At 37.0% G+C, this 18876-nt stretch overlaps 1 protein-coding gene across 8 annotated transcripts in view; it reads left to right on the top strand.

Moving 5' to 3' along the window:
- BLTP1 (bridge-like lipid transfer protein family member 1) overlaps positions 1-18876 on the top strand; it is a 222180-nt gene that overhangs the window by 152850 nt on the left and 50454 nt on the right. For all 8 annotated transcript variants that reach the window (XM_012473015.3, XM_012473016.3, XM_012473017.3 and 5 more), the window contains 4 exons: positions 694-799; positions 10750-10847; positions 16179-16364; positions 17930-18098. In XM_012473015.3, coding sequence (XP_012328438.2) covers positions 694-799; positions 10750-10847; positions 16179-16364; positions 17930-18098 — 559 coding nt within the window. The remainder of the gene's footprint in view (positions 1-693; positions 800-10749; positions 10848-16178; positions 16365-17929; positions 18099-18876) is intronic.

The raw sequence follows: 18876 nt of genomic DNA, 5'->3' as shown, positions 1-18876 counted from the left end.
ACATGGTACATAGATGATCATTAAACATATATTTGATTAAATAAGTATATTTTTGGCTGGGCACAGTGGCTCACACCTGTAATCCCAGCACTTTGGGAGGCCAGGGTGGGTGGATCACTTGAGACTAGGAGTTTGAGACCAGCCTGGCCAACACGGTGATAGTGGTGGGTGCCTGTAGTCCCAGCTTCTCAGGAGGCTGAGGCAGGAGAATCGCTTGAACCCAGAAGGTAAAGGTAACAGTGAGCCAAGATCGCACCACTGCACTCCAGCCTGGGTGACAGAGCAGAACTCTGTCTCAAAAAATAAACAAATAAATAAATAAATCTATTTTTACTTAACTTGCCTATGAGTCTAAGGCCAGAAAAGTGATCATTAAAAACAAATTTTACTCTAGGAGAAAATTTAATTTCAAAATTAACAAGTTAAACGTGTAACTTTCATTTGCTCCCCAGCCATCTCACACCTTATTAACTACTGTTATTAAAGAACGAAAACCATTTTGGGAGTGGCCCATAACAGTGTCTGGCCAGTAATGTATTAGGAACTCTGAATATTTTTAACTTTTCTTCAATGTATTGATTTCAAATCATATATAGATAATTATCTCTTTTTCTTCGGTTTTGGATGATTTATGTAAGAAAAAGTGTAAAGCTAATATAATCAGTATTAATCTAATATGATTTTGTCTGGCAGGTTGGTTCCTTTGAACATAATCTTACAACTGATCTTCTAAACCACTTGGTATTTGTACAGAAAGTGTTTATGAAGGAAGTTAATGAAGTAATACAAAAAGTTTCTGGTAAGATGATCTCTAGTACCTTATAGCATAGGTTTTCATTCTCATTGACTGTGTGGTGTCGCGTGTGTCTGTGGTATAAGTATTGATCATAGCATTTAGATATAATTGTCAAATAATTCCTAAAAAACTATGCATTCCTTTTCTGGTTTTTCTACCTACAGTCTTTGCTTATCATTTTTGTCATGTGTAATATATACATTTAAGATTCATAAACTTTAGAAAGCCCCTTTATGTTTCACCCTCAAAAAAGAAAAGCTTCCAGTATATCTACTAACCAAATTAATCATACTCATTTAGGAACAACAGTTAGCTAACTACTAAGATTCCAACCTTTCATCTATACCAGATGATGGCTATATGCTGGCTTTATGGTAAATTGTCTGTAGAAACCCTTGTTATATTTTTGCTATGCCTCAAGAATAGCTTACAGTTGGGCTTAGTCATTGCTGTACATTTTTCACAAGATAAAGTGTTAAGAGGAATTGGGGTGAAAAGTTGACTCTGTATAACAATTCTTCATGCTGAGTATTTTCAGTATGAGTGTTACCATGTTAAAAGAATATTTAAGCCACAATCATAAATTGGCATCAAAAAGAGTTTTCGTTTATGCTCATGGATTAATTCATTTATTTAACAAATTTATTATGTATCCAGGTATTCAATTACAATTTTGATGAGTGCTGTGAATGACAAGAATAGGGTGTTATGAGTTTGTATTATAGGAGAAACTAATCTAAAGAATCAGAAAAGGCTTCTCAGAAGAATTCATATCCCAAATCTTAAGAATAAAGTCTAGTTTGGCAAGAAAGGAGAGGTAGAGAGGATGCAGGCAGAGCATATGTACCAGTATTTAATAAGGCTGTGAAGGACAGTGCACCTTGGATGCAGGAACTAAATTATGTGGCAGCTGTGTGAAAAACAGGTTTCCTTGGTTCTCCTGGGCTGTTTCTGGTTGCATTTGAGGTTAATGATCATACTGAAGAAGCCCAGCAGAGCTGTAGAATTTTACAAGTTAAGTCTTAAAAGATGAAATCATTGGTAGCCATGGAGTTTTTCTGAAAATGGTTGAAGAGATAAATATATAGTAAAAGGAAGAGATAAATATATAGTAAAATTCCTCTCTGCCACTGAAGAAGCCTTAACTTGGGGAGCATACTCAAGTTTTGCTGTGGCCTATTTACTTGGTTAAAATCACATTATGACATTTTTTCTGATAGGAATGTTGTTAAGAATATATAAAGCTGGTAAACTTAAAGAGTTCTAAAGAATATTTTCAAGTTGGTTTTAATACTGAAAAAAATATAAAATTAAAAAATAAAAAGACTCTTACATGAACTAATCTTGTATTTCTTATGGTAAAAAACAAGTGTTGTAGAGTTCCTGGTATCAGACTGTCAGTTGGTAAGCTTCTCTTAAGGTAGTTTTGATTAAAGAGAAAGGCTTTTCTTAACCTTTAGATTATAGTCAGGAGATATAGAAGTATATCTCAAGGTCTATGAAGAATAAGATGGAGAAAGAGGATTGAAAATTAATGTTTGTAACCATGAAGACTTGCTTTTCACTCTTAGATAATCAGATGATAGTGCCAACATCAGATGATAGTGCCAAAGGAGTGGCTAGATCTGCTCCTTGAACCATTTCTTTCTGACTTTAGTGACAGCCATGAACCTTGAGAAAATAGCTAAAGTGTAAATCACATAGGATTTACCTGGCCACAGAGCCTGGTGGAGCATAGGTATTCTGTTATTCTATCAAGACCAAAGAACGTAACAGAATATTGAGAGGGAATACTTTGAACCCTTGTAGCTGTAATTTCTCAGTACTCTGATCTCTGTATTGCTTCCTCCCTCTCCCATAATCTTTAGTTATTTTCCTTATTTTTTCTTGTATTCTTCTTCATGATTTTCCATCATGTTACATTTAGTGTTAGGACATTTTCTATTATGTAGGAAGACTAATGTTCATAACAGTCATCAAGTTTGTTAGGAAAATACTTTTTTGGAAAAATTGATTACCTTATTTGTCCATGAAGGACTTTTAGGAATGCTTGGGTTTCAGAAAGATGTAAGTAAGCACTGACTGATCAAGTAAACAGAAGAGACCTATTTCTGAGTATGTACGACCATCTTAGAAGCATATAAGGAAGTTACCTTCTTAGAATTGGGCAAAATATATATTTAATTGATAAAGACATAAAAAAAACTGTGGAATTAAGGCGACTAACATAATAGTGTCTGATGGTTCCATAAACTAAAATTATTGTGCATTATGTTTTGTGAGTGGTTGAACTTTTGCTTTGAAATTTTAAACTTTTCTTTCTGAAACTAGATAAAAGGTATTCAAGGTAGTGATAGACAAACACAAATAGTCCTTTAAGGTATGCTCATTCATCAACAGTTTTATCTTCAGAGATCGATTATCAGATGAATAGACACTAAGCCATTATTTTCTTTTTGTAAAACAATTTGACTATAAGAAAAATTAGACAGATGTGAATCTTCACAAAACTCTAGACGTTTAGAGTATTAATATTACAATATAGAAAGCGAAAGTATGCTAAACAATGTAAAAATCTAAGATTATTTCAGATATGTTAAAACATTTATTTGTTTAGCAAAATGATTTAAGAGAATATGAAAAAGTAAAAGACTTACATTTAGACTATCAGAAGAAAATAGTGTGTTAAGGAAGTATACTGTTAGGTAATATAACATGAAGATTTTACTCAACTTAGGTAAGTGAAAATTGAAAAACAATCTGCTTTTAACCAAATGAAAAGGATAACAAAAAAGCAAGAATATTAAGAAAATGGAAATTGATGAGATATTTGCCATTTTATGAGAATAACTAGAGAAACAATAAGCCTGTCCAACCAACTTGAATATAAATCTACAGGTCCAAATGAGAGACATCCAAGTTATCTGAAAGAACTAATGGAAGATCTCTTGGTACCTCTGAGAATGTACTTCAGTAAATCATGGGAATCAGGAGAGGTACTCAAACACAGGAAAATTGTGGTACCTAACTTAAGGGTAGGAAAGAAGCTTAAAGAAACTTAATACCCCAAAGGCTAATCCAAAGAAAATGCCTGATGTTTTTTACTTAGTATAGTCTCCCTTAGGAAATAAACTCTTGAATAATGCTTCTTAAACATAGTTTTTGTTAAGTCATGCTAATACTTTTCAAAACAATATCAGGCTAGCTATAATTTCAAAATAGCTTAAGCAAGTTAATAGCTAAATCAAGTATACTGGATATGATGCACTTAAACGTACATATTTATGCTGTAATATGAAATTAAACTTGATTGACACAAAAGTAGGAGGGTGGACCAAGATGGCTGATTAGAAGCAGCTGTGGTCCATGACTCTCACACAGAAGAATGGAAGAATGAAAATGGTGAGTTAATTCTGCACTTTCAACTGACGTATTCAGTTTCTTGCACTGGGAATGACTTGCATTGGTACAGATTAGGTGGACCACTCCACCCATGGAGGGCGAGGAAAAGCAGGATAGGGCGATGGCCTACCCAGGAGCAGCAAAGAGCCAGGGAGCCCCCACCCCCAGGCAAGGGTGGCTGTGAGTGATTGTGTGACCCCTCCCGGGAAACCAGACTTTTCCCACAAATCTTTGCGGTCCAAGGATCGGGTGATTTCCCTCATGAGTCCACACCACCAGGGCCTTTGGTTGGAAGCACAGAGTTGTGCAAGTCTCAGTGAAGCAGCTGCTTGCCACACAGAGACCCAGGAGTTTTGCATACTTCAGCCCTGGGAATTCCAGCAAGGCAGGAAATGCATCCACTAATTCCCCTAGGAAGGAGGCTGAATCCAGGGAGCCAAGCAGTGTCGTTTTACAGGCCCCATTCCCAAGGCAACTCACAAGTTAAGAACCACTGACTTGGAATTCCAGCTGGCCAGCAGCAGAAGGCTGGAGACTGCCTGAGACAGACTAAGTTCCCAGGGGGAGGGAGAGCCACCATCTCTCCAGTTTGAGTCAGCAGTTCTGGCCTGCCTGCTCCAGGGATTCTGGGCAGTCCTGACTGGGAGGAGTTCCCCACAACACAGCTGCTATGCCAGATCGTGGTCAGATTGGTTCTTTAAGTGGGACTCTGGTCCATCCCTCCTCACTGGGCAGGGCCTCCCTGCAGGAATTTCTGCAACTCCAGCCAGGGTTATACAGCCAAAAAGAACTCTGATCTCTCCCTGGGACAGAGCCCCTGGGGGGCAAGGCAGCTGCCATCTCTGCAGTTCAGCTGATTTAGCCTTGTCAGCCTGCTGGCTCTGCAGAGTCCCAGTGGTCTAGATGAGGGGAGTTTCTCCCAGGGAAGCACTCCTGCTTTGCCAAGAGGTAGCCAGACTGCTTATTTAAGCAGATCCTTGACCCTGTTCTGCCCGACTGGATGGACCTCCCAACAGAGGTCTCCAGACACCTCTTGTAGGAGTGTTCAGTCCAGCATTAGCTCAGTGCCGCTGTGGGGCAAAGGCCTCAGAGGAAGGAGCAGGCTGCCATCTTTGCTGTTTCATAGCCTTCACTGATACCTCCAGGTACAGAAGGAACTGAGAACATTAGAGTCTGGAGTGGACCCCCAGCTAACTGTAGCAGCCCTACAGAAGAGTGGCCCCACTGTTAAAAACAGAAAACAACAACAACATCAACCAAAAAGCCCCACAAAACCCCCTTTCAGAGGTCAGCAGCCTTAACAACTGAAGGTAGATAAGCCCACAAAGATGAGAAAAAAAAATCCAAAAATGCTGAAAACTCAAAAAGCCAGAGTGCCTGTTCTCTTCTAGATGACCGCAACACCTCTCCAGCAAGGGCACAGGACTGGGCTGGGGCTGAGATGACTGAACTGACAGAAGTAGGCTTCAGAAGGTGGGTAACAAAAAACTTAACCAAGCTAAAGGCGCATGTTCTAACCCAATGGAAAGAAGCTAAGAATCATCAAAACATACAGGAGTGGATAAGCACAATAGCCAGTTTAGAGAAGAACATAACTGACCTGATGGAGTTGAAAGACACAACAGGAGAATTTCACAATGCAGTCACAAATATCATCAGCACAACAGACCCAAGTGGAGGAATGAATCTCAGAGCTTGAAGACTATCTTTCTGAAATAAGACGGGCAGACAAGAATAGAGACAAAAGAATGAAAAGGAACAAACAAAACCTTTTATGTAAAAAGACCAAACCTATGACTGGTTCGGGTACCTGAAAGAGACAGGGAAAATGAAACCAAGTTGAAAAACATACTTTGGGATATTATCCAGGAGAAATTCCCCAACTGGGCAAGATAGGCCAACATTCAAATTCAGGAACTGCAGAAAACCCAGTAAGACACTCCATGAGAAGGTCAATCCAAAGATACATAATCATCAGATTCTCCAAGGTCGAAATGAAAGAAAAAAGTTAAGGGCAGCCAGAGAGAAAGGCCAGGTCACTTACAATGAGAAACATATCAGCCTAATAGCAGACCTCTCAGTGGAAACCCTACAAGTCAGAAAACACTGGGGGTCAATATTCAACATCCTTAAAGAAAAACATTTCCAACCTACAATTTCATATCTGGACAGAGGTACAAAGAAGAGCTTGTACCATTTCTGTTGCAACTATTCAAAAAAATGAAAAGGAGAGACTCCTCTGTAACTCACTTTATGAGGCCGGTATCATCCTGATACCTAAACCTGACAGAGATACAAGAAAAGAAAACTTCAGGCCAAAATCCCTGATGAACATTGATGCAGAAGTCCTTGACAAAATGCTGGCAAACTGAATCCAGAGAAGCACATCAAAAAGCTTATCCACCACAATCAAGTAGGCTTCATCCCCGGGATGCAAGGTTGGTTCAAATCAATAATTATGATTCATCACATAAACAGAACTAAAGACAAAAAACACACCATTATCTCAATAGATGCAGAAAAGGCCTTTGGTAAAACTCAACATCCCTTCATGTTAAAAACTCTCAACAAACTAGGTATTAAAGGTACATACCTCAAAATAGTAAGAGATATATATGACAAACCCACAGCCAATATCACTGAATGGGCAAAAGCTGGAAGCATTCCCCTTGAAAAACGGCAGAAGACAAGGATGCCTGCTCTCTCACCACTTCTATTCAACATAGTATTAGCAGTTCTGGCCTGGGCAGTCTGGCAAGAGAAAGAAATAAAGTATATACAAATAGGAAGAGATGAAGTCAAATTATCTTTGTTTGCAGATGACATGATTCTATATGTAGAAAACCCCATCATCTCAGCTCAAAAGCTTCTTAAGCTGATAAGCAGCTTCAGCAGAATTGTGCAATGTGCAAAAATTGCTAGCATTCCTATATACCAACAGCAGGCAAGAAGAGAGCCAAATCATGAATGAACTCCCATTCATAAGTGCTTCAAAAAGAATAAAATACCTAGGAATACCGCTAACAATGGAAGTGAAGGACTGTTTCAAGGAAAACTACAAAACACTGCTCAAGGATAGTAGATAGATGATAGATAGATAGATAGATAGATAGATCATAATAGTAGATTCATATTTTCTTCATTTTTTGATTCTTATTAGAGAAAGTACTATTTATTATTTAGTTGAACAAATAGTTAAGACAGCCAGCTTTCAAAATCAGAACCATGTAGTTCTTATTTCATTACCTATTGTTTGTTGTATCTCATGATGACTCCTAGGTAACCTGAACCGGCTGGGCATGGTGGCTCATGCCTGTAATCCCAGCACTTTGGGAGGCTGAGGTGGGCAGATCACGAGGTCAGGAGTTCAAGACCAGCCTGACCAACATGGTGAAGCCCCATCTCTACTGAAAATACAAAAAATTAGCCAGGCATGGTGGCGCGCCTGTAATCCCAGCTACTCAGGAGGCTGAGGCAGGAGAATCGCTTGAATGTGGGAGGCGGAAGTGCAGTGAGCCAAGATTGTGCCACTGCACTCCAGCCTGGACAACAGACAGAGTGAGACTTCGTCTCAAATAAATAAATAAATAACCTGAACCATGGTCTTGCCTATAGAGCCAAGAGAAACTAAGAACTTTCCTAGCTTAACTTCACCCATCCTGTTAGAAAGCATCAAGATATACATAGTCATAAACAATTTTTAGTGGCAGTATTCTAACAATTCCTCAAAATGTAGACATTGTTTTATGTAATATTTTTCTCTCTAGAACATAACTCATTCTGTATTTTAGAGTAGAAATTGTCACTGTATCTTAGAAAACATAAAAGAAGATTCTATAATCCATTCCATAGTTGTTTATCAGAACTTTAAAAACATATGACCCCCAAGTAAGTGATGAGCAGCTTACAAAGATATATGAGTAAAAATTATCACACTGACAGAATTTTACTTCTGTTAGGAACATTAGGTATTTGAACATATAATAATAGAAACATTTACATGAATTTTTGATGAATGAAGAAGTTAAGCAGTACAAATATAAGAGAGAGAGAACACTTCATGGGTAGACTTACTGAGGCATAGGAATGATTTGAACTGATGCTTGAATAAGTTCTACTTCTTGATGATTGATTGCATTTCAAAAGAGGGACAGTTTGATGAAACAAAATAGCAAGAAACTGGGACCGAAAGACACATTTATTTGCTGAGAATGAGATAAGAATTGTAGGAGTATAAGGAAAACTATAAAGACTTGCAGTAATTGTTTTGAGGAGTGTGTTGGAGAAATGACAGAAGATGAAGAGTTGGATCACCAAGCAACACAAGTGCTTTATATTTGCGTTCAGGAAAACAATGAGGGTTTGCTAAGGTACTGCTTGCTGGGATCTGCATATATATGGCCCTTCCCTTTAAGAATTCTCTAATTAGGGAAATAGCTATGTAGATAAATTAATATAACGAAGATGTGTATTTCTTGGCAAACATCATATAGGAAGGAAGGACCAAATGCTGATGAGGGTGTATCAGAAAGAGTATGAATAAACAAAATGTGATAAAGGACTTAAAAGAGCACTTGGCACTCAGTAAGCACTTAAATATTACATATTAGAATTTACACATATCTACTTAGTTAAGAGTAAAAAATGAATAAGAACAGAACATAAGTGAGTGGATAAAGTCATTTAAGAAAAGTGAGCTTAAGGAACAGGGATGTGTAAGAGGGCTGTGGTTTAGAAGTCAAACGATTAAAAGCAGAGAAAATAGTAGTTTAATGTTTTGGGAATAGCACTGAAAAGTAAACTAAACACCATCTACTACTGGATCAAAGGAATGAATGAATGTGAGATTTCCAAATGATATGGCAACAAAAAGTCATATGTAAATGAAGTTATAAAATCAGGGAAATGAAAAGCAAAATGTAAGACAGTGGAAGCTTTGCCGGGTGGTAGATGGAAGATCGAGACAACAGGGGTGGGAAGGGGTAGTTGATAGTTGGGTGGAGGGGGTAATATATACACACAAATACATACATATATGTATATGGCTGTAGGTAGGGTTATCAGTGATGAGGCTTAGGTAAGGGATGATTGTAGATTTGAGTTAGGAGGCTGAGAGAAATACTTAATTATAAGTTGAAGAAAAGAAAATGTAATCTGTGTGCTATATATTTTAGAGAAGGATAGCTCAGAGAGGAAAGATGCAAGCATACAGACAGTGTACAAAGACACATACAGTCTATTCTTTCAAAATACAAATATGTGGTTTTTTGTTTTGTTTTGTTTTTGAGTTCAGTCTCTCTCTGTCATCCAGGCTGGAGTGTTTTGGTGCCATCTTAGCTCACTGCAACCTCTGCCACCTGAGTTCAAGAAGTTCTCCTGTCTCAGCCTCCCGAGTAGCTGGGATTACAGGCGCCCACCACACCCAGCAAATTTTTTGTTTTTAGTAGAGATGGGTTTTCTCCATGTTGGCCAGGCTGGTCTCGAACTCCTGACCTCATGTCATCCACCCACCTTGGCCTCTCAAAGTGCTAGGATTACAGGTGTGAGCCACCATGCCTGGCCCAAAAATACGTTAATTAGTATGTTGTGGTATAACCAATCCACAAATCCTTAATACTTTACTTCCCATCTCTTCATTCATATCATTCTTTCTTTCTTTCTGGTGTATTCATTCATCTTTAAGTATAAAATTCTTTTTGAGGGGGCCAAGTTATGTCCTTGTCCATCTTTTCTCGTTCTTATCTTGGATGTACCTTCTGTTGACTGCTGCCCCCTTTCTATTTTCTTCCTATTTTCTGTTCTAGTAGAAAACTAAAATATATTTTTATCATAGTACTAACTGAATAGATTTTGACCTCTAAATTTCCAATGCCCAAAAAAGATTAATTTCTCTTTCAAAACAAAGTAAATCTGCTTTTTATCTATTTGGTTCTTAGTTCTTTTGATAATATCTGTGGTCCCTAATAGGGAAAAAAAAAATTCCATCCTACCTATACAGACTTCCTGGGATGATGAACATATGTACAAAAAGATTAATCATTGTCAGATAGAATATTTGAAAGATAGGCATGCAGAATGTTTTCAAATCAATGGAAAGAGAAGTGGAAATAGAAGTAAGATATTGAGATATTAGAACATTATTTTCTTTATGCCACATTGCCCAGGCAAAAAAAAAAAAAAAAAGAAATGTTCTGTTAATAGGATCTTCATGACCAGGGCCCCTGCAACAGAAGTCACATTATTGGTTGAAGAAATTGGTCCAGTTTACTTTTTGCCTTCAAATGTGTTTTCTGAGATATATAAACATGTGTTTTGGTTCAATAATATATACAGTGTTTTAATTCAATATAAAATGTTAATAAATATCTACATATGTGGAATTATCCCTATCGTTCATATATCTGCCTCAGTGAAATGTAACATAGCTAAAGATCTCTGTGTCAGTGGTCGGTAAAAATAAAATACCTATTTTGTGAGGATTTTTTTAAATGCATAAAATAGTTATTTTTTTCTTTTTAAAAAAAATTGTCCCAAACCCTTCTTTCCTTTAGGTGGAGAGCAACCTATTCCTCTCTGGAATGAACATGATGGAACAGCAGATGGAGATAAGCCTAAAATTCTTCTCTATTCCCTAAACTTGCAGTTCAAGGTAACATAAATAATAATGATACTTCTATAAAAATTTTTCTAATCAGTTAATACATGCTTGTTATAGAAAATTTTTGTTACATAAATTACCAAACAGAAAATAAAAATGATGTATAACTCCATCCACTCAGAGTAAAAGCTTTAACAATAATTATTTGAGTATGCTTTAGAACTTTTTTCCTGTTAGTATCTTTACATATGCATATATTTATGCATTTAAAAAATCATTGAATACCTTTCCATATTAGAATATTTAGATGAGTTTTATCTTCCTGAACATCTGTATATGTTGTACACTTGTGACAATTTATTCAACTACTCCCTTCTGATGAACATTTTGTTTTTCTTCAATTAATGCTGTTATTATTTACTCGGCACGAAATATTTTATGCACTTTTCCAATTATATTACTTCTAGAAGGCTGAGGTAGGAGGATTGCTTGAGCCTAGAAGTTCGAGACCAGCCCTGGCAACATAGCAAGACCTTGTATCTACAAAAAATTAAAAAAAAAAAATTAGCTAGGTAGGTGGTACATCCCTGTAGTCTCAGCTACTTCAGAGGCTAAAGTGGAAGGATTGCTTAAGTCTGGAAGTTCAAGGCTACAGTGAGCTGTGGTTGTGCCTCTGCACTCCAGCCTGGGTGACAAAGTGAGACCTGTCTTAAAAAACAAAACAAAGACTATATTATTTTAATAGAAAATTTAATATTTCTAACAGTTAAGATACCAGGGTTCATAAAAATAGTAAATCATTCTTACTACCTAGTTATTTAATTATAATTAATGTATTCAATCCATTGAACACTAAATTTTAAATACAAAATATCAAAATCAAACATAATGGCTAAAAAATTGCTACTAACATGAAAAATCAATGTTGCCACTTCTGTCAGTTCATTAGACATATCCTATACAGCATACCTGGTTTTATTGCACTTCACTTTATTGTGTTGCACATGTATTGAGTGTTTTTTACAAATTAAAGGTGCCATTTTTCCGATAGCATATACTCACTTTCTCTGTGTCATATTTTAGTAATTCTTATAATATTTCACTTTTTATTACTATATTTCTGTTATAATGATCTGTGATCAAAAATCTTTGATTTTGCTACGGTAATTGTTTTGGGGCACCAGGAACTGCACCAATATAGGACAGCAAACTAAATTGTTAAATGTTGTTGCACATCTCTCACTTTCTTTTTTTTTTTTTTTTTTTTTTTTAAGAGAAAGAGAGAATAGGAAGGAGGAAAAAGGAAGAGAAAGAGAGAGAGAGAATGGGGAGGAGGGAGAAGGAAAAGAAAGAGGGAAAGAGAATGGGAGTATTGCTTTCTTGCCCAGGCTAGAATGCAATTTAGTAATGGGTATTGAAAACCTCTTTTATACTGATAATTATACTTAATGATATAGTCAGGAAGGAATAAGGCAAGAAGATAACAAACAGCCAACCAACATTTAATTTAAACCTATGAAATGCTATGCGATTACTGAGGAGTGATTTACTTCCAATTATATAGTCACCTTTGGAATAGGTGTGAGGTGGTAATGTATGTTTTGTGTATTTGAAGTGGAGAGTTCTATAAATGTTTATTAAGTTTACTTGTTCCGGGTCTGAGTTCAAGTTCTGAATATCCTTGTTAATTTTCTATCTCGTTGATCTATAGAATCGTTAGCTCTTCTTGTTGCATTGATCCTTTTGCCATTATGTAATGTCATTCCTCGCCTCTTTTGATCTTTGTTGCTTTAAAGTTTACTTTATCAGAGGCGAGAATTGCATCTCCTGCTTTTTGTTTATTAGTTTATTTTTACTCTCTGATTGATTGGTAAATCTTCCTCCTTCTCTCTGAGTCTTTGTGTATTGTTGCATGTAAGATGGGCCCGGATGCAGCATACCGATGGGTTTTGGCTTTTTATCCAATTAAAATATATATAAGCTTAATACCGGCGTTTGATGCTAGCTGGCTGTTTTGCCCATTAGTTGATGTAAATTTTTTATTGTGTTAAAGTTCTTTGCTTTTTGATATATTTTTGGAAAGGCTGATATTGGTTGTTCCTTTATATGTATAGTGCTTCTTTCAGAAGCTCTTGTAAAGCAGGCCTGGTGGTGGTGAACTCTCTAAGTACTTGTTTGTTCGCAAAAGATTTAATTTTTCCTTCGCTCATAAAGCTTAGTTTGACTGGATAGGAAATTCTGGGTTGAAAGTTCTTTTCTTTAAGGATGTTAAATATTGGTCCCCACTCTTTTCTGGCTTGTAGGGTTTCTGCTGAGAGATCTGCTGTAAGTCTGATAGGTTTCCCTTTATGGGTAACCTGACCTTTCTCTCTGGCTGCCCTTAGTATTTTCTCCTTCATTTCAACCCTAATAAATCTGGCAATTATGTGCCTTGGGGTTGGTGTTCTTGAAGAATATCTTTGTGGTGTTCTCTGTATTACCTGGAGTTGAATATTACCCTGCCTTGCCAGGTTGGGAAAATTTTCCTGAATGATATCCTGAAGAGTATTTTCCAACTTGGATTCATTCTCTTCATCACATTCAGGTACACCTATTAAACGTAAATTAGGTCTTTTCACATAGTCCCATATTTCCTGGAGACTTTGCTCATTCCTTTTCATCCTTTTTTCTGCATTCTTGTCTTCTCGTTTCATTTCACTGAGCTGGTCCTCGACTTCTGATATCCTTCCTTCTGCTTGATCAATTCGACTGTTTAAACTTGTGCATGCTTCAGGAAGTTCTCGTGTTGTGTTTTTCAGCTCCATCAATTCACTTATATTCTTCTCTAAATTGTCCATTCTCGTTAACATTTCGTCAAACCTTTTTTCAAGGTTCTTAGTTTCTTTGCATTGGGTTAGAACAAGTTCTTTTAATTCACAGAAGTTTCTTATCACCCACGTTTTGAAACCTGCTTCTGTTATTGGAACACACGTGTAATCTATTAAGCCTTGTTCCGTTACTGATGAGGAATTGGCAATCCCCTGTAGAGGGAGAGGCATTCTGATTTTGAGTATTCTCTACCTTTTTACGCTGGTTTCTTCCCTTCATTATATATTTGTCCGTCTGTCATCTTTATAATTACCGACTTTCTAACTGGGTCTCTGACGTCCAACTTGTTGATTCCCTGCGCCGAAATCTGAGCAATCCACTGAGCCGGCCAAAACAGCGGTGTTAAGATTGATGGTGCTCTTCTGCCCGGGAATCTCCGGACTCTGCACCAAGAACTGGCGTGCCAAGGCACCAGCAAAACCGCCATGCCGGCCACAAGAATTGCCCTGGCGACCCGTGGAGCTCCTCCACTGGGAATCTCCTGGTCCGTGAGCAACTAATATTCGTCTGAAAGTGTGGCGTCCTCTCGTTCTTTGCGCTTTCACTGGGAGGTACGTGCCCGAGCTGCTAATCATCAGCCATCTTGGATCTCTCCCACATCTCTCACTTTCAATCAAAAGCTGGAAGGTATGTCAACAGCCAAGACAGACCGAAAGCTAGGTCTGTTGTGCCAAACAGTTAGCCAGGTTGTGAATGCAAAGGTAAAGTTCTTAAACAAAATTAAAAGTGTTACTCCAGTGAACACAGGAATGGTAGTAGAAATGCCAAGCAACTTTATTGCAGATAAGGAGAAAGTTTGAATGAATAGTCTGGATAGACCAGCCACAGCATTCCCGTAAGCTAAAGCCTAATCCAGAGCAAGGCCCTAATTTTCTTCAATTCTATGAAGGTTGGGAGAGGTGAAAAAGCTGCAAAAGAAAACTTGGAAGCTAGCAGAAATTGGTTCATAACATTTAGGGAAATAACCTGTCTTCATAACATAAAAGTGCAAACTGAGGATCAAGCTAGAATAATTGAAGAAGGTGGTTACACTAAATGACACATTCTTCCATGTGACCTTCTATGGGAAGAAGATGCTAGCTAGGACTTTCATAGCTAGAGGGAAGTCAATGCCTGGTTTCAAATGACAGGCTGTCTCTTTTTAGGGAAAAATGCAGCTGGTGACTTTAAGTGGAAGCCAGCGCTCATTTACCATTCTGAAAATTCTAGGGCCGTTAAGAATTATGCTAAATTTCTGTCTGTGCTCTGTCAGTGGGACGACAAAGTCTAGAGGACAGCACATCTGTATACATCATGGTTTGCTGAATATTTTAAGCCTATTATGGGGCTACTGCTCAGAAAAAAAGATTCCTTTTAAAATATTACTGCTTACTGACAATGCACCTGGTCACCTAAGAGCTCTGGTGAAGATTTACAAGGAAATTAATGTTTTTATGCCTAACACATTTCTTCTGCAGCCCATGAATTGGTAATTTCAACTTTCAAGTCTTATGATTTAGGAAATATATTTTGTAAGGCTACAGCTGTCATAGATAAGTGATTCCTCAGATGGATCTGGGCAAAGTAAATTGAAAACCTTCTGGAAGGGAGATTATTTTGATTAATGAGAGGTCAAAATATCAACATTACTGGGATTTTAGAAGAAGTTGGTCCAGTTCTCGTGGCTGACTTTGAGGGACTCAAGACTTAAGTGGAGAAGTAAATGCAGATAGGGTAGAAATAGCAAGAGAACTAGAATTAAATGTGGAGCCCGAAGATGGGACTGAATTGCTGCAGTCTCATGATAAAACTTGAATGGGTGAAGAGTTGCTACTTATGGATGAGCAAAGAAATTTTATCTTCAGGTAGAATCTACTCGTGATGAAGGTGCTATAAACCTTGTTGAAATGACAAAGGGTTTAGAATGTTCTATAAACCTAGTCGATGAAGCAGTGGCAGGGTTTGGAAAGGATTGTTCTAACTTTGGAAGAGGTTCTGCTGTGGCTAAAATGCTATCAAACAGCAGCATCACATGCTGCAGAGAAGTGTTTCATGAAAGGTAAGAGTCAGTCAATGACACAAACTTCATTGTTGTTTTATTTGAAACTGCCACAGTCACCCCAGCCTTCAACAACCAGTACCATGATCAGTCAGCAGCCATCAACATCAAGGCAAGACCCTCCACTAGCAGAAAGATTACAACCCACTAAAAGCTCAGATGATTGTTGGCATTTTTTAGCAATAAAGTATTTTTTAAATTAAGGTATATACAATGTTTTTTTGGACATAATGGTATTACACATTTAATGGACTACAGTATAATTTAACTTTTTATATGCACTGGGAAATCAAAAAGTTTATGTGACCCACTTAATTGCAGTGGTCTGGAACCAAACCCACATTGTCTCCAATGTATGCCTGTTCATGGTTTAAAACACAACTATTTTATTTATCAGATACTGAAAGACTGCATTTGAGTAGGTATACATTGTTGATTTAAAATTCTTTTTTTTTTCCTAACATACACTCTGCTAGGGTATTCAAGTAACGGCCACTACTCCATCAATGAGAGCTGTAAGATTTGAAACTGGATTGATTGAACTGGAACTTTCTAACCGACTTCAAACCAAAGCTTCACCAGGAAGTAGCAGCTATCTGAAACTATTTGGCAAATGCCAAGTGGATTTAAATCTGGCATTAGGACAAATTGTCAAACATCAGGTAAGTACAGAATATGTTGATGTTAGAACTATGGCGTTTAAATTTTGCACATCAGTTTTAACTACTTTATGTGTTAGTATTTACAAAAATATTTAGTTTAAGTTCCTAAAGTTTTCATTATAAATTAAATGAAAATTCATTTAAGAAGGGCTTTACAATTTTACCTTGGCATTTCATTGAGTATTGTAACAGCATATTGTTATGGTTTAGTGCAGATGCAGTCACATGAAATTTAATCCAGTATCTTCATAATCATTTGCTTGTAATTTTTTTATTTTGCTAAACATTTTTTATTTCAGTCTTGTACTAACATTAATGAATTCTTTAAATGTTAAGTGTATACCTTTCCTGTAGAATATTAGCAAGTTCTGCCTATAATAATGTGAAATATATGAAGTTAAAAAACAGCAGTTAGATTCTCTGTTTTATAAAAATGAACTTTGACAGCTTATTGAAGATTTTTTGTTTTTATTTTACCAAAAATTATTACGTAGATTTTAATCTTTTTTTCCTCTTTGGTAAGAATGCTAGTCACAATTTTAAAACTGAATTGCTGCATTAAAGATATGAGGGAAAAAAATGAACAAATATTTCTTGTTATTTCTAGTAAAAAAGTAATTTTTTCAAATGGAAACATTTTTAGAGGTTCTAGTTATTTTGAAGTATTTAATACATTGCCATTTAGAATATGAACCTTATCCTAACTTTTATATAAAGTTTATTTATGACTTCATATTTACCTCTTGCATGGCTATTTTGTATATTAATTTCAGATGTCTTTGGTACTGAGTATAAGGAATATATCATTAACAGCTGAAATTGAGAAAAATGTATTATATTTTCTTTGGTGAATAATACCATTAATAGTGGTGTGTGTTTGTTTGTTTGTTTGTTTGTTTGTTTGTTTGTTTGTTTTGAGACAGAGTTTCGCTCTTGTTACCCAGGCTGGAGTGCAATGGCGCGATCCGGCTCATCGCAACCTCCGCCTCCTGGGTTCAGGCAATTCTCCTGCCTCAGCCTCCTGAGTAACTGGGATTACAGGCACGTGCCACCATGCCCAGCTAATTTTTTGTATTTTTAGTAGAGACGGGGTTTCACCATGTTGACCAGGATGGTCTCGATCTCTTGACCTCGTGATCCACCCGCCTCGGCCTCCCAAAGTGCTGGGATTACAGGCTTGAGCCACTGCGCCCGGCCGGTCTTTTTTTTTTGAGACAGTCTCGCTCTGTTGCCAGGCACCAGGCTGGAGTGCAGTGGTGCAATCTCGGCTCACTGCAACCTGTGCCTCCCGGGTTCAAGCAGTTTTCCTGCTTCAGCCTCCTGAGTAGCTGGGGCTACAGGCGTGTATGACCACACCCAGCTAATTTTTTGTATTTTAGTAGAGACGGGGTTTCACCATGTTGGCCAGGATTGTCTCCATCTCTTGACCTCATGATCCACCGGCCTCTGCCTCCCAAAGTGCTGGGATTACAGGCGTGAGCCACCGTGCCTGGCCAATATTGTTTAGTTTTTATATTGAAACTTTTTCCATTATTTTATTTTACTGAGATTTAATTTTGTTTTAGGTTTATGAGGAAGCTGGTTCTGATTTTCATCAAGTTGCCTATTTTAAAACCAGAATTGGATTAAGAAATGCCCTCCGAGAAGAAATCAGTGGTTCTTCAGATAGGGAAGCTGTGCTTATTACTTTGAATAGACCAATTGTTTATGCACAGCCTGTGGCCTTTGATAGAGGTAAGATAAAGTCAATCACTACTATCCTCTGGGATTTAGGAATGTTCTGTTAATGCTAGATAAAAAATCTTGTAGTTTACTGGTGTAAATGCTTGACAGCTAAATGCTTCCTAAATCTCAAATGTGCATTTAAAAAAAAAAAAAAATTCTTGCTTATTCCCTTCAGTTTTTAAAAGTTATTTTACATTGTAAAGTTTTTTGCCTTCTGCATGGATACATAAGAGTGTCTGATTCAGATTATTTAATTGTAATGCTCATTTTTTTTGATAATGCACCCATTTGTGTTTTGGCACTGTTTATTTTTATATTCTATAAACATTTATCATATACTGTCTAGAAGTGTAATACAAAAATGAACAAGATCCCTGCCCTCAGGGACCTTTCAGTCAAGTGGAAAAGAAAACAAAGTAGACTGTACAGTGGAGTTAGAGACATATTGTTTGTTCTGAGGAAGTCTCTACCTTTGCCTGTACTTCTCAGAGGAGAAACTAATTCTTCAGATTCATCTTTGAATTAGGAGTTCACCAGGGAGATAAGGAAATGAAAGTATCTCTTATTTACTTATATATCCCAGGACCTAGGACAGTTCCTGGCATATAATAAGAACCAAATAAACATCGAATGAGAGCGAATATGAATGAATGTGTTTGAACACATAAATCTAAGAAAATATAGTGGTAGGTTTCATAAAAGAAAATAATGGGAAAGTGGCTGAACAGGTAGACAAGGTATAATTAATGTAGATTGGGCAAATATGTTTGAACTGTATTTTAGAAGT

Source organism: Aotus nancymaae, unplaced genomic scaffold (genome assembly GCF_030222135.1).
Source record: "Aotus nancymaae isolate 86718 unplaced genomic scaffold, 86718_ANA_hifiasm-v0.15.2.pri h1tg000033l, whole genome shotgun sequence".
In the NCBI taxonomy this organism is placed as follows: domain Eukaryota; kingdom Metazoa; phylum Chordata; class Mammalia; order Primates; family Aotidae; genus Aotus; species Aotus nancymaae.
Note: the sequence above shows the minus strand (reverse complement) of the source record. Positions and strands in the feature narration are given on the sequence as shown.